This window comes from Mus caroli, unplaced genomic scaffold, assembly GCF_978045245.1.
Source record: "Mus caroli unplaced genomic scaffold, Mus_caroli_1 scaffold_6, whole genome shotgun sequence".
Taxonomy (NCBI): Eukaryota; Metazoa; Chordata; class Mammalia; order Rodentia; family Muridae; genus Mus; species Mus caroli.
This window is the reverse complement of record NW_028227261.1, coordinates 141,545,762-141,560,807: the sequence shown is the minus strand read 5'-3', so window position 1 is coordinate 141,560,807 and position 15,046 is coordinate 141,545,762. Positions and strand designations below refer to the sequence as shown.

The 15,046-nt window shown below is 34.4% G+C and overlaps 1 protein-coding gene across 2 annotated transcripts in view; it reads left to right on the top strand.

Annotated features, from left to right (window-relative positions):
* The window catches only part of Triqk (triple QxxK/R motif containing), a 59,177-nt gene extending 47,275 nt beyond the window's left edge, over positions 1 to 11,902 (top strand). For both annotated transcript variants that reach the window (XM_021161347.3, XM_021161346.3), the window contains exons 4-5: positions 5,245 to 5,330; positions 10,826 to 11,902. In XM_021161347.3, the coding sequence (XP_021017006.1) occupies positions 5,245 to 5,330; positions 10,826 to 10,939 (200 nt within the window). In that variant the 3' untranslated portion in view covers positions 10,940 to 11,902. The remainder of the gene's footprint in view (positions 1 to 5,244; positions 5,331 to 10,825) is intronic.
* The last annotated feature ends 3,144 nt before the right edge of the window (positions 11,903 to 15,046 follow it).

Sequence of the window (15,046 nt, the reverse complement as noted above, 5' to 3'; positions counted from 1 at the left end):
TATGTATGTTTTTAGTTCTGAGCATTATTATTGGAAGAGAAGTTGGTGAAGAAGACAGTGTCTTCTGCCTTCAGCACTTTTCTGTTACCTGCAGTGTTGTGTGAAGGACTGGGGTATCATGGGCTTTCAGGTTCCACTTTGGCATGTCTAATATTGGTGCCCCTGTCTGCTTAAACATTCTTAACTTAGAAACTTGCTAAAAGATATAGTTGATATAGTTACGGAACTTTTCTAGAATGTTTTATTTTCTCATGCTTAGTCATTTTTGTTTTATTTTCTTTTAGTACCATAAATCTTAGTGCTTATTTATTTGTATGATGTTAGTAGATGATGTGGCCTTTGCAATCTATGATAGCTGTCAGTATGTTCTGCCCACCACTGGAAATTGTTGTAATTCTCTCTATAATACCATGAATCTAAATATTTTGGCTTGAGTTTACATGTTTATGGCTTAGTTTACTGGGTTGCTTGCTATAATCCAGATGTCTGTGTAATTTAAAAAAAAATTCAAATTTTACTATTATATTACCTTTATCTTTTAGGAAGCACATGGTATCATTTTATGTGACCGACAACAGCTAAATTTGTATATTTTCATAGATCAATGTTTCTACTTGCTTCTTATTATGTAGTAATTTCACTAACTTGATTATTATTCTAAGTATACATTTTTAGGAGTATTTCTAAGTTGGTTTATCTTTAAGACATCAAAATGCAAATTGTTTGCTGATGTAGCCACTAGAGTTTTCTGTAGATACTCTGCAAAAGACTGTTGTGTTTTGGTTTTGTAATGAAATTTCTGTAGCTATATGGTGCATGTAATACAGTAAAAATCATATTCCAGCTCGTACCGCAGTTTGGAAATTATATGACAAATTGTCTTGGTCTTATATTTACTTGTGGTAGTATAAGAAAAGATTATAAAATATTTTTTACTTTTGAATAAGAGAGGAGGTATTTGAAGCAGTTGAAAATTATTCTAAAATGTTGAAGGCAAGATAAGTCTTTACTGTTGATTAGCAAATATTATTTGTCAGTGCTCTTGGCAAATAACTGCAAATAACTCATCTTCCAATAATTCATCTGAGTAATTAAATTTAGATTGCAAATTTTTCTTTTCAAATGTTTTGACTGTTATCTCCCTTCTTTTCTATTGTATCTTAATTGGTGTGGTCTATATAAATGGACAATAAATTATATATCTTTGTTATAGAGATCAGACAGCAAATAGAGCTTGGTATTCATCCCAGACAGAATTATGATGGAATGTATTTGAAAGATTAAAGCACTGAATTTACTTTTTTTTCTAATTAAAGGCAATTAAAGATTTGCAGACACAAATAAAAGACAATGAATTGAGGAATAAGTGTAGAAGCAGGTCCATTTGCAGGTGAAAGGCTGCGCCTTTGAAGCAGAACCAGCTGCACTCTCATCGCAAGAATAACAGTTTAGGAAGCTTTTCTGCATGGGCCTGTTTGATAGCATAATGGAGTTATAAGCAGCTTATGCAGCATTCAGAAAAGACAGAGCATTAATGCTGAAAGCAGTGGAGGCTGAGAAGAAGTAGCGCTGCCTCGTGATGATAGTGAGCATGGCCAGTGTGTGGAGCTGAGAGAAGAGCTGTGTGCTCCTGGAAAAATGACCAATTATAAAACAGTAACCAGATAGTCACATGAGCCTGAGCAACTATCTCACAAAGATGTGAATAGGGTAGAGCCAACAGCAATTGTCTGGTTTTTGTTTGTTTTTTATTAAACTAAGGAAATTCCTACTTAAGGCCTCGTAATATTAAGACATCTGCTACTTTAAATAAGAAGTAATTGCTTATATAGAGATGATATATTGATTTAGAGCCTCATATAAGTTACTGCATCCTTTGCTAAGACAATGAGATATGGGGAATGAATATTGAAAACTAGTTTGGTCCTAAAATGTGTGATTTTTACTGAAAACATTCTATGAATATGTTTTCAATATATATGTGTGATGTTAATTTAAATATTTGTTTCTTTTATGGAAAATGCTTGTTTTTAAACATATTTAATTTTACTGAATATATAAAACATATTTTTAGTAATTTTATTAATTTTTGACAATATCATGCAATATATTCTGATCACATGTACCTCCTTACCTCCTCTGAGATCTGCATTCTCCTTCCTTTTCTCCCTACCTATCCAACTTCCAGGTTTCTCTCTGTATCCACCATTCCGTCATCTCTGTACATTGACCAGTTGGGAGTTTTTATATTAATTGTCATCTACTACAAAAAGAAGCCTCTCTGATGACTGTTGACAGATATGCTGATCTATGGGTATATCCGTTTAACAGAATAATAGTATTGGCTTCATTCCAAATGCCTATAACCTAATTATTCATAGGTTCTTGGCTCCACTAACCATGCCAGATATGGCTTCTATCTAAAAGAACTGGTATTAGGTTCATTCAGAAAATTATTGGTGACTTCCATAACATTTATGCCACTATTCCATCAGTGGGTATATCTTTAAATATAAATAATGAAATTAAGACATTTGTAGAATGGAGCTGAAGATTATGTTAGCAGAATAAGTAACCTATACCCCAAAATGGGAAAATTTATGCTAACACATATATCAGTATGATTATCTTCATTGTCTTCAATTAACAGTTTATGTTTTCCCCTGTATATAACTTAAATAACTGTCTTGGAAATACTTGGGACATTTATTTGCATTTATTTACTGTTATAGGTGCTTGGAATTGAATCCAAGGCCTCATGGATGCTAAAAACATATGTAGTCACTATGTTATTCTATCCACTCCTATTGCTTTATTGGCATACCCAGAATCAAATGCAAGCTAAATACTGTACATTAAAAAAAAATCTAGGTTATCTAGTTTAGATAACTAAATACATGTACTCTTAATACAAGGGACTTCTGTGTATTACAGTTTTTCAGCCATTATGGGTAAAGGCTTCTGTCTTAATGCCATAGGAGTATCAATTTCGTATATATGTGAAGATCACATCTGAACTATAGCATTAGGGATGGGAAATCAGGAGGATTGTTGCCATGATTTCAAGAACAGCATGGTCTACTTAAGAAGAAAGACACTGTCATAAAATAAAATGTTCAAGTGTTTAAAGGTTCTTGTCCTTAATAGAAAAATATAGCCTGAGTTGGAAGACCTTAGATGAGGCTTTGTACATGTTGTCAATGCTAACTGCTTTGTGCAGTGTATGCTGTTGTGTGTCATGGACAGTAAGGTGAATAGGGACCTAATGTCAGATGTGCTGTTTGGAAATGTGCCAGCTGTATCGTTTTAATAACATCTACTGTAAATACACATTTAGATGTGTACATCCACCTCAGTGATAATCTAGAAGTTTGTTCTGTAAAAGATTACAGGTGGGAAAGTAACTTAACCAATGGTTTCATGGCACCTAAGCTGAAAGGTAAATTCTCACTGTTACATTGCCCCTGATACTGATCAGATGGGTGTTACAACAGAACATTATGTAAAATAATATACATGATTGATGAGTCATGTCGTCTGAAAGCATCATTCATACTTATTTTCTCTTTTTACCTTGGGATTGTTATAAATCATGTGGAAGGTGAATAGAAGTGTTGTCTTTCTGCTCATCTCTGAAATTTTCACATTTATTTTTAGATTTTCCTATGCTTGGTAACCCTGAGTGGAGAACTTTGTCGCCATGTTCATCATTCTGAACTGTCTATATTGCAGCAGGAATAATGACAAGAACTACTTGACTGAGGAGATGTGAAATCACAATGAACACTTGCCAAGTTTTTTTCCATCTCCTTTTTTTTCAGCAAAATTAAATGTTGCTAATTTAAAGTGGGTCAGAATCATGTTTTTCTGCAAATTATTTTTTCCTTGATTTAAATTTAGAACATTTGATATACATTTTTTTTTACAATTGACTCATTTCCAAGTCATTAAACCCCATCAACAAATAATAGTTATTAAGTTTCTGCTGTTAGATGCAAAGCGGGTGCATTGCAGCAGGGTGAGCCACACACTCGTCTTCCTGTAAGAACTAACACATGGCTCTGTAGCCAGAGAAGCACTTGTATGTGAGTAATGGACTCCACCGTAGAACTTCTCCTTCATTACTGTCCATTTACCTCACTCCTCTGCCATTTCTACTTCTAAAAATCTATATAAAGTTTAAAGGTGCTTTTGAATCATTAGCAGACACATTAAGCAGCAGATTTATCTCACATTAAATTTTTATGGTATACTTTAGTTTAGATCAACTGCTTTCAGATTCATTTGCATGTGAGGGGAATGAGGATATTTGGAGTGAGTCACAGCATCATTTAGATAAGGGAGATGCGCATGAGCTCTGGAAACGGACCAATGAGAGGAGAGGGGCTAAGTGGGTCTAGGCGAGCAGAGTGAGCTCAGAATCATGGGTTACAGCTTTTGGACTTAACATGATTCCCACTTATTTTCTTTAAGAGTGTTTTTAATAATACTTTTGTTGTAAAATCTATCCCTCCCACCCACCCAAAGCTGAGTAATGTTTCTTATTAGTAGGGTCACCAGATGGTATACCAAAACCAAAAATTGTATGACACTAACTCATTGTTGCTTGTTTCTTGGCTATGAAGTATGGTGAAGAAGATTGAGTGTCAATCTAAATGTCGCTGTTTTCTGCCATAGCTAGTCATGTCTAGGTGTGCTCTGGTGAAGGGAATGAAAATAAAGGATGTATTTTCTTGTAATGAATTTTGGTAATAGAAGGGCAATTGTTTATAGGTTCTACTTTTAGTCTCAGAAAAAAAAAAACAGCAAATATTTCTTAAACTAATCCTTTGAATATTGAAGATCCACAGTATAATAAATTTATCAGGAATTATTTTGAAATTTCTAAAACAAAGTTAACTTTACAAAATTATATGATAATATAATTATGTGTATATTATTTATCAGTGCTTTTATTTCCAAAAGGTGCACTTACTGTAAATATCTTAGTCTTTAAAAAATTAAAGTTGTAATTTTGCTTTGATATTCTTTGCACATCAAATCAAGATGTTTGTCTGCATCTTCCAAAATGAGTAAAAGGACATTGATTTGGAGTGACGTTTAAACTAATCTCAACTGTGAATAAGCGTGTAGTTCTCTGTCCATGTTTTACTTTATGCAAACATTCTTAGACATTTTATAGGTGACTGTGAATTTTACATTATACATAAACATAACTCACTGTCTGAAACTATTTTTTTCCAGGTAAACAGGATTATAAAAAAACCAAACCTATTTTACGAGCAACCAAATTAAAAGCAGAAGCAAAGAAAACAGCAATAGGCATAAAGGTATACTTCTGTTTCATAAATTTATAATTTGATGTGTGTATGCCTGTTCATTTTACACATTTTATACAACTGACTTAGTTGTGTAAAATTATTAGTTTTGAATTCTGGACATCTTAAGCTAGGAGAGATTTCAATATAGCATCAAAAATGAAGGGTTTGGAAATAATTTACTTACTTCAAAACATCTTTACCATCTTGACATTTTGAGGGCTCTCAAAAGGTATAGTTAAAGTATATAACATAAACAGTACATAGAAAATAAGTTATTCCTAAAGTTACTATTCTAGCTGTTATAATTATTGTTCAAACATCTCAGTCATGTCTGTGGGATTCATCAGATTCTTTAACTTTTAGTAAATTTCCCTACACCTTAGCTTATATTACTGTTGTAATATTGCTGTCTTTCTATTGTCTCTAGGACTCTGTATAATGAAATTCTAATGACATTCTCAAACTTGTCCTTTTGGCAAACCAGTGTTTATCTGCTTATGTGGGATAAATGCTACTGAGAATGATGTCAGCAGATCCTAGTTCACTGTGCTGACAAAGCCAAAGTCACTTTCACTATTATTCCCATCAAATGTTCACCAAGGATTTAGGATGAAGTAAGCTGGGCAGGAGAAGGCGTTTGGAACCAAAGCTACCAAGTGTGTAAAGTAAAAATGACCAATACAAATATTTTATTTAAAAATTAAACTGTTAAAAGGAGATTTGGGTTTTCATCTGGCAGATAAAAAATCAATTTTTCTAAGTTATAGCTTATAACAAATGCCACGGTATTACCAGCAAGCTGTAACAGCTGTTCAGCTGCCAGATGATCTATTTGGTTATCTTCCAGAACTTGCTATTATGATCATGAAGCACTGCCTTCCTCTTGCTTCTGATTGCTGATGTTGATCCAGCCTTACTGAGTGATGTGCTGTTTGCACAGCACAGTCTCCTCAGTTGCTGTTCTGATATAGGTTTTAATGATAAAATATTTTTTATTTAAAAGAAAAACTTCTTATTTTTTCAAATATACATGAAGTTGCATTCATTTGTAAAATACACTATGGTATGAATTTTTAAAAAGCAATGCTTAGCATTTATTTTCTGTTTGGTCCCATGGTGATTTGAATCTTATAGTAGGAACAATTTTAACATTGTCCCCAAAGGAAGCAGTTAATATTTGTTTTTTTGTTTCATAATATACTAGGCATTTTTAAAGGAAATGATAATGTAACAAAATATATTTCTAACATAGTTTAATGAATAGTTATATATTAAAATTTATGAAAGAATTCAGCCATTTATATATTTATATACCACATTTTTATACATATCCCTTATTTAGTTTGCTGTTATTCTTTTGGTTTGCTTAGAAGAAATTATTGTGTTCTGATTATAAGTTAAAGTCTAGTACACAGTACTATTAGCTAATTTGTGCTTTAAAAACTATGAAAAATGAATTTTTCTTATCTTTGTTTCACAATATAAAGTATGTACTGAAAGTATCTAATATAGATACATATTTTAATAATCTAACATATCATTCTGAGTGCTAAGTCTAGAGAATCAAAAACTATTATTTGCCTTGAATAAATATGTCTGAGGCCATTGCTGTGATAGGAAAAGTTTAAGAATCAGAACCATGAAGGTGTCTTGCATTTCAAATCTAGCATAGTGATTAGTTTGTCCTGTCAAACTTTGATTGCCTTGTCATTTTGGCATAGGATTTTAAATAACAGAGTTTCCTTCAGCAATTGTTTTTTAATGCTTTTTAATTTCCCTAGTGAGTGATTTTATCCATATTGATAATGTCAGAGAAGCAACCGAGGACTAATGAACATCAAACACGTTTGACTCTTACCCAGTTGATACGTGATGACCATAATGACATGTTACATTACTACTTTGCTACTTTTGAGTGAGTTATATCCACAGAAAAAATAAAGAGTTTCACAGAGTAGAAAAAGAACATCAATGGCTACCAAACTAAGCATATAATGAAAGGCCTGCGATCTCCCCCTTGTGACCCTCACCATTGCTGGGAGTGACCTGATTAAGCCTGAAAAGCTATGTTTGGAGATGGAGATTCTGAGTCACCTCACAGGTGTCCACAGAGCTGACGAGGACAGGGACAGCAAGAGAAAGCCTGGAGCTTGCCATGTCAAAGGCATCTGTGACTATTAAGTGGTTACAGACTTAAACTGTGTCTAGTTTAGATAAGAAGACTTCCCATGAATATTTGTCAGGGCCTTCCCTACTTCAGCTGACCTTGCATTGTGCAGCCATTGCAATTTGATACACAGTGCTCTTGGATTTGCTATGGAGTTAGTATTGTGGATATTCAGGACTGAAAGTCTTGAAATCATCACACACTTTTAAGATGCTTACTATCAAAGCCATATAGGTATTACTTGATCCAGTGTTTCTTAGAAATCTCTATAAGCTATTACAATGTTGTAGAATCTCTGGAAGGAGATGAATAAGACATGATTGTCTTGAAAAGAGTGTGCAGGATTCACCTCCATTGAATCACCATGTTACAAGTGTACTGAGCCTTGAGGTAGGAAGAGTTGGGAAGTGGGGCATTTACCTTGTAAAGTTTTTGGTGCCTTGTTGTAAATGTATGACTGAGTAATAGAAAACATTTTGGAGGAAAAGTAGTTTCAGCTTAATACATGAATGTGCCATATTAAGTAGAATTCACGTGTAATTTAAAAACCACTCTTACTTTTTATACTTCCTATACGTGACTCAGTATCTTAATTTAAGACATACAGAGGCTGAGCAGCACTGAAAGGGATTTCTATAGTCAATGTTCATACTTGGTTGTTTTTAAATAGAAGATTAATTTTTCCATCATTAAAATTAATTTTATATTTTTCTTTTACTAAAAATAATTTTTATATAGTATATTCTGATTATGGTTTCCCCTCCCACAAATCTTCTGAGCTCCTCCACACCTCCCTCCTGTCCAAACCCACACACTTTTGTCTCTTGCTAGTAGCCAAGTAATAATAATAACAATAATAATAATGAACAAACCAAACAAATTTTAATAGGGCCAAACTAATAAGGAGAAGAAAAATAGCCAAAGAAAAATCATGAGAAATAAACACATAAATGCGGAGACACATGTTGGTACATATCACTAAAATTCTTATAGAGTACACTTACCTGTGTTTCCAAAATGAAAAAGGAAACAAACCTTCGTTTGCTAATTTTAAAAGTCTATTAGAAAAACATAGTCATACAAAGGAGATAGGATAGAAAACTTAGCTTCTCCCCATAAATAAACTATTCAGTGTCAGGCAGATGCTGCCAGCATCCCTTTGGGATGAACAGCTTGAAATGTTGTTTGTTCTTTTTGTTATTTCGGGTTCAAATCTGAATAGCAGCCAAGACTTGTAAAGGGAGTCATATGCCGACAGGTGTCTAAGGTTATGGTCACAGCCTCCAGCATTCTCAAAGGTTAATTTTGAGATTTGATCATGGCATGGAATTTCAAAACAGTCACCCGCCATGGTTTGCGTCAGTGAAAATGCATTTTGGAGGAAACTGTGACATTGCCCACAGTGATCTTTAACTCATCTGCATGTCACAAACTGACCAGAGAGTGTTAAAGGATATGGGCCTTTCTATACATACTCTCTGCTTTCTGCAGTCAAGAGTCTTCTTAATACCTGTGAATATCCTGAGCTCATTTAATGAACAAATAGCAGGTTGCCTTAAGGAGAGTGGATGGAAAAGCAGTCATTAAGATTGATTACCAGTAAGATGAGAAATAAGGTCTTGAGTCAAGAATAAAAACATCATTCTTTCTTTGAGCTTATGTAAGCAATGGCTGCTGTTGATCAGTCCTGTTGTCCACTTTACAGAGCAGATGGGGTTGGTGGCTGTGACACTTGTTTATTACATCCTCTTAAAATTAGTAGCCATTCACCCAGATGGGCCTGGGAGCACAGCTGTGGACAGGAGAGGATCAATGAAACCTGTCTGATGCCTCTATGCCCTTTTGAGATGTCAAAGTGGTCCAGCTGTAACAATGAAAATTTCACTGTCATTTGACATTACAATGATGAATGATATTTTAAAAATCAAGTCACACAAAATTTGTTGACACAGGTTTTTTTTATTAATATTTATTTTCATAGTTTGGATATTTAAATAAATGTAATCAAGAAGCTGAAAATCTTTACATAATGTCTATTCATATTTTTATGTTCACTTGAAATTTCATGTTGAGTATACAGCCAATCTATTTTAATATTTTTAAAGTTTATTAGGTGGCACATGTTGAATTATTTATTTTACATTCACATGAAATGTAAAATATATTCATACAAATGCAAATGAATTGCTTCCCCATGAAACAAAGCAATATAAGCAGTGTGATACAAAGGTGGAAATCAGTAAGTATTCTAGAGCCTTCTGGGTCATGGACTGACTCTGTTCTTTCTTCCTGTGCAGTGAAAATAACATGCTAATAACGAGAAGGTTACTTTACAGCACACACACACACACTACTATTTTGAAGGAAATGTATTTTTATTGTATATTAAATTGTATCCATTATTTATTTAATACTAATGATTAATAAAATTAACATCAAAATACCAAAGGTAGCAAATAATCCCTGTCTTTTAAGCTAAAGTGAATCGCACTAGTTTATGTCTTAAGAGCTTAGTGTTCACTTTTGTTCCCCACTCTGTAATTTACAGATTTCAGGGTTCTAAAAAAGCAGAATGTTGGCACAAACCTACAATCCCTGAACTTGGGCTGCACTCTGAGGAAGGAAGAACAGGGGCTGGAGGGCACAGTCAGCCATTTACCAAGTTAGAGGTTAGCTTACCTTAAAAAATCAAAACAAAAAAGAAGGGTTTGGATGGGAGGAAGCAGAGAAAAAGAAAGACAAAGCTTAATAACAGTGAAAGCTTAATAAAGCAGTTGCTGAGTGTGGAAGTGAGCAGGAGGGATATAAGGACAGATGAGGGAAGGGGAGAGGGAAGAAAGATAGTCCATAATTCTATAATAATCTCAAAATAAGTGTGAATGATTATGCTTGTATAGCATCTATTTCTTAAAATCAATTATCATGGTCGTTTCTTCGCAATACACAATAGTGATAATTTGTAAAATATCTTCTGGTAAGTTACATCACTAATGAATAACATAATAGTTAAAATAACAGTTACATGTACTCATGTAACAACTGGACAATATAAGCACAAACTCCACTGATAGTACTTAAAATTTTGATGATAAAATTAAGAAAACATATTAAAACAATAAATTTAAACTTTACTCCTAGAAAAATCGTAATAGAAATGCCACACACACTTATGTGTTTGCTATTGCAGTACATCTTGTTGATGAAAAATAGATTACTGATTGATACGGATTGAGCTGACATTATCTATCCTACACCATGGAGTAAGTTGTATTGCTACTGTATGTGCTGAAGCCGACCTCTCTTCGTCAGCTCAAGTCTGCTGTGTTCTCTTCTCCAGGAAGTTGGCCTCATGCTTGCAGCTATCCTGGCCCTCCTACTGGCTTTCTATGCCTTCTTTTATCTCCGACTGTCCACGAATATTGACTCTGATCTGGACCTGGATGAAGATTAGCTAAACAACAATCAAAACAGGATAGGAAATAAGTCTGATAAGAGCATCTTTGGAGACAAACACATTGCCAATTTCCAAAACTAGAACAGTTAGAAAATGTGCTTCTTGCTACTGTCAGTTTGCAGAAATATCTTTGTGACTAGTGGCATAGGGCATCAAAAGAAGACCTTACCCAGCAATCTAGGACCATGTATACTACTTGATACTTTATAAATCTCTCTGCCCTGGCACATATCCTATTCATGGTACAGTTAAATAAGATGGTAATGTATTTTTTTCCAGATCTTGTTCCAGTGTACATGTATGACTCCATCGGTTACAAATCACTAAATCTATTATATCCTACGTATATTGTAAGAAAATACATATTGCCATTTGCAGAAGCATACTCAAAATCATATTGAGAATCCAAGAAGGAACAGAAAGCCATAAAAAATTGCTATTTAAAAGGAAGTGTGCTTTCTTTCCAGACATATTTCATGTCATTAGGGAGACTATCTGCACATACAGCCACAGTAATCTTTTCTTCCTTGCCAACTGTTAGTGCACATGTGCTGCGTCAGAAATGGCACCTGGATGACAGAAGCTCAAAGAGTCACATATGTCCCTAAAGTGGAGTTCCTCGTCTCCTGGGCTGCCTGAACTGATGTAAATAGAAAGTTCAGCGGATCTTGATTTTAATTAACTTATTAAACCATTAATATAAAGTTGGAATTCTATATTAATTATGTTGTTCTGGCTGCCTGCAGTATCAGTTTGCCCTCTTGTTAGGGAGCGGTGTAGCAATCTGCCATTTAATTGTGCAGGGTTTTTTACACTGCAGAATTAGCAGGAGTGTATGTACACAGAATTTTCTTGGTTTGTCTCTCACATTTGAGCATTACAAAGTTTTTTTTAATTGCATTTTGTCTCTTGTGAATTAATTATAACTCTGTAGAGAAAAATAAATAATAGAAAAATACATGTCACATGTTACTTTTATGTGTAGTATTTGTAAATATTTTATATGTGTTTTGTGGTTTAATGTAAAGACTATTCAATATTTTTATTAGTAATCAGAATTTTAACAAAATTGTACAGTACATGACCACACAAAGCTTAGAAAGTATATATAGTAAGTATATATATATATATATATGTATACGTATATATACTTATTAGCTCCTCTCTGATATAGAGATGCATAGAAAATGGCTATTTTGAAATAATTACAGGCTTTTAGAGTATACATTGACTTTATGAAATAATAAAAACAATTCTAATGTCATTTCAGCACTTGCCAAGGGATGGGGAACTCTAATAAATGCTGTAGGAGTAAATCAGGCTTTATAGCATAGTTTCTAAAAGAACAGATATTCTTTGGTGCTTTTGCAAAAAACCTCAGTATGTCAGTGTAGCATTTGTTCTGTAGAAATTTCTAAGTAGCATAATTTATTTCATCAGTGTGAAACAGCCAAAGGTTCCAATATCCTCACATATTATTTATGCCAAACATCTGAGGGCAAAATTTAGCCAGAGTTATTTGCTGGATTCTTCCTTTTGAACTCACAGACTCAAGAGAGGGAACACGAGCTCTTGCATACTCACCACAGAGGACCCATCCAAGTGGCATTTTTAGGAAAGGTTGCAGCATTTTATGCCATGTGGTATGTCTGTTCGCGAAGTGGGAGGCAAGGGACTATCCAAGCTGGCATTTTGGAACTGATGGGCCTTTTACTTTCCTGAGTGACATGCCACATGTCAAGAAATGCTGCTTTCTTCCAGCCTCATCACATTTACGTGAGCAATTTTCATTTCGTTATTTCCCTCCCATATGGTGTTAAAAACAGTCACATCCAATGAAGCATATTTCTGGTTTTCTGTTGTAACTGAAATGAGAGGACATGTAATAATTGCTTATCAGGACCTATCCAGGTGAGATAGTTCTGCAGGTTTCAGTGTTCCACATAGTCGTGTGTCTCCTGGAAATGTTTGACAAGTGGCTGTCCTGAGAGAAGCTCCACTATCCTGTTTTACTCATGAGATGTGCTCTGGGGAGAAACCGTTGTTTCTATGACAATAAATATCAGTTAAAATCCACTGTAATAATAAGCAAGTTTCACTACCTGAATTTATCCCTGTTCTGGGTCTGTTTGTTGAAGCTGGTTGATTTATGACATCCCCAGAGAACAAATCCCAGGCTAAAAGCTTTGATTTCAGCAAATAGCAGGTAAAGAGCGACAAGGATATTTTTTACACAATACTGTTTTCACAAATACAAATTTCATGAACTCACATTAACTGGAAGCAGCCAATCCACTAAACAGAAATACCATACTGAAAGTCTAGTTCGAGGCAGAAAGATATTAACTTCATGCTGTTTCAGGGGACCACATTTTTGATTAGTGGGTAGCATTTGTCATAAATGCGAGATTAGAGTCAAGTATAATGTTTAGACATGGCTACTCCTCCCATAATAGTACACACTGCCCAGAATGATCAAGACAAATATAGAAAAACATTATAATGATCTTTAAAGAACGTTGAAATCTGCTAACGTGCATTGTGGTATACATTTCCAACTAAGGGCACAGAGTTGTAGAGAGTTGTGAATGACATGAAAAGGTTACGATTTCACAGGCAAGTTTAGATAAAATCATTTAAATTTACTTGAGGAGAAATATTGTAAACATATAACATCATCTAATATTCTTTCTAAAAAAAAGGAAAAAGCCTATCTTAGTGCAACTATAAAGTAGTTGTTTTGCAGGTGCAAAATCTATCAAGAGTTTGTCTTTCAACTTCTCTATAAAGACTAATGGCACTTGTAACCCCAGTCAATGAGAGGGAGACCCTAAGAATATGGTGGTTTTTATTTTTGTCATTTCGGTTTGTGGTCCTCTGCTCTTGAATTGAAGTGCATGCAAGAATTTGGTTTAATTCATTTTACTTGACCCAGAGTGATTTTTCATTAAATGCTAAAAAGTTTAAATTTAATAAATAAATCTAAACACAATATAAGTCAACCCAGAATTTAGCACTTTTGGTTGTCTGGTGTATTGGAATATACAATATGTATAAACTCTATGTATAATATTTCTTGCAAATCTAAAGAACTGATACAAAGTCGATATGAAATAGGAACTGCGGTCTCTTTTAGGAGATCAGTGCATATTTATTTAAAAACATTCTTAGCATTTCACTTCAACTTACCATACATATTCACTTCAAATGAAAATAAAATTAAACTTTTATTACAATGTTTACGTGAATACTAAAGCACTCAGTTTTCTAGGCTCTAAAACTATACAGTCAATAATAATTCATCAGAGTGAATTGTACATTAGATAAGCTTCATAAATAAATGCTTAGAAATTAAACACGTTTCTATTTTAATGTACTATATCTGTAACATACTTCCAAGCCAGAGACTAGGAAGCTGATTCTTTATTCTCTCTCTAGCAACAGGGAGGCTTCTCTACACTTACCTGGGGCTTTTCAGGGGGCGGGGGCGGGGGCGGGGGCAGGGGCGGGGTGGGGGGACTTCCTACTTCTCTCCTAGCAGCGCTGCCTCTTCCTCTTAGCACTATACCAGTGTAGCCTGGATAGCAAGATGGTAGCTAGATGTTGTTCCACTGACACTGTATCTAGCATCATTACAACCCTCCATAAAAACAAAATTGTAGCAGATGAACCCAGCCCTCCAGAAACAGTCTCAGCATTTCCCTCAGCTGTAACTGCATAGGTAAGTACAAATGAGAGCTGGAGAGCTTTGTGCAGAAGTGCAGCACTGTGGACCAGTCCTAGTAGATCAGAGCATCACTTAAAACAATTGAACTGCAGCCCCCTTCTGCATAGTAACGCCTTGTTACACAATTTTTGTATCCTTAGCAACAGATATAGGATGCTTATTTCAAGAAAAATAAGTTACTTTGCACGCCAGAAGATTTTTGATGACAGTGCCCCCTCCTATTTTTCATTTTTAAAACAACAACCAAATTGGCGGGGAGGCAGCCAAATTTTGAGGTACCAGTGTTTCTCGAACAGATGTCGCACCATTATTTTTTAGCTAGTTTGGATGAATAAACATGTGAAACTGTGAAGTATTACATTTTAGATTTTTTCATT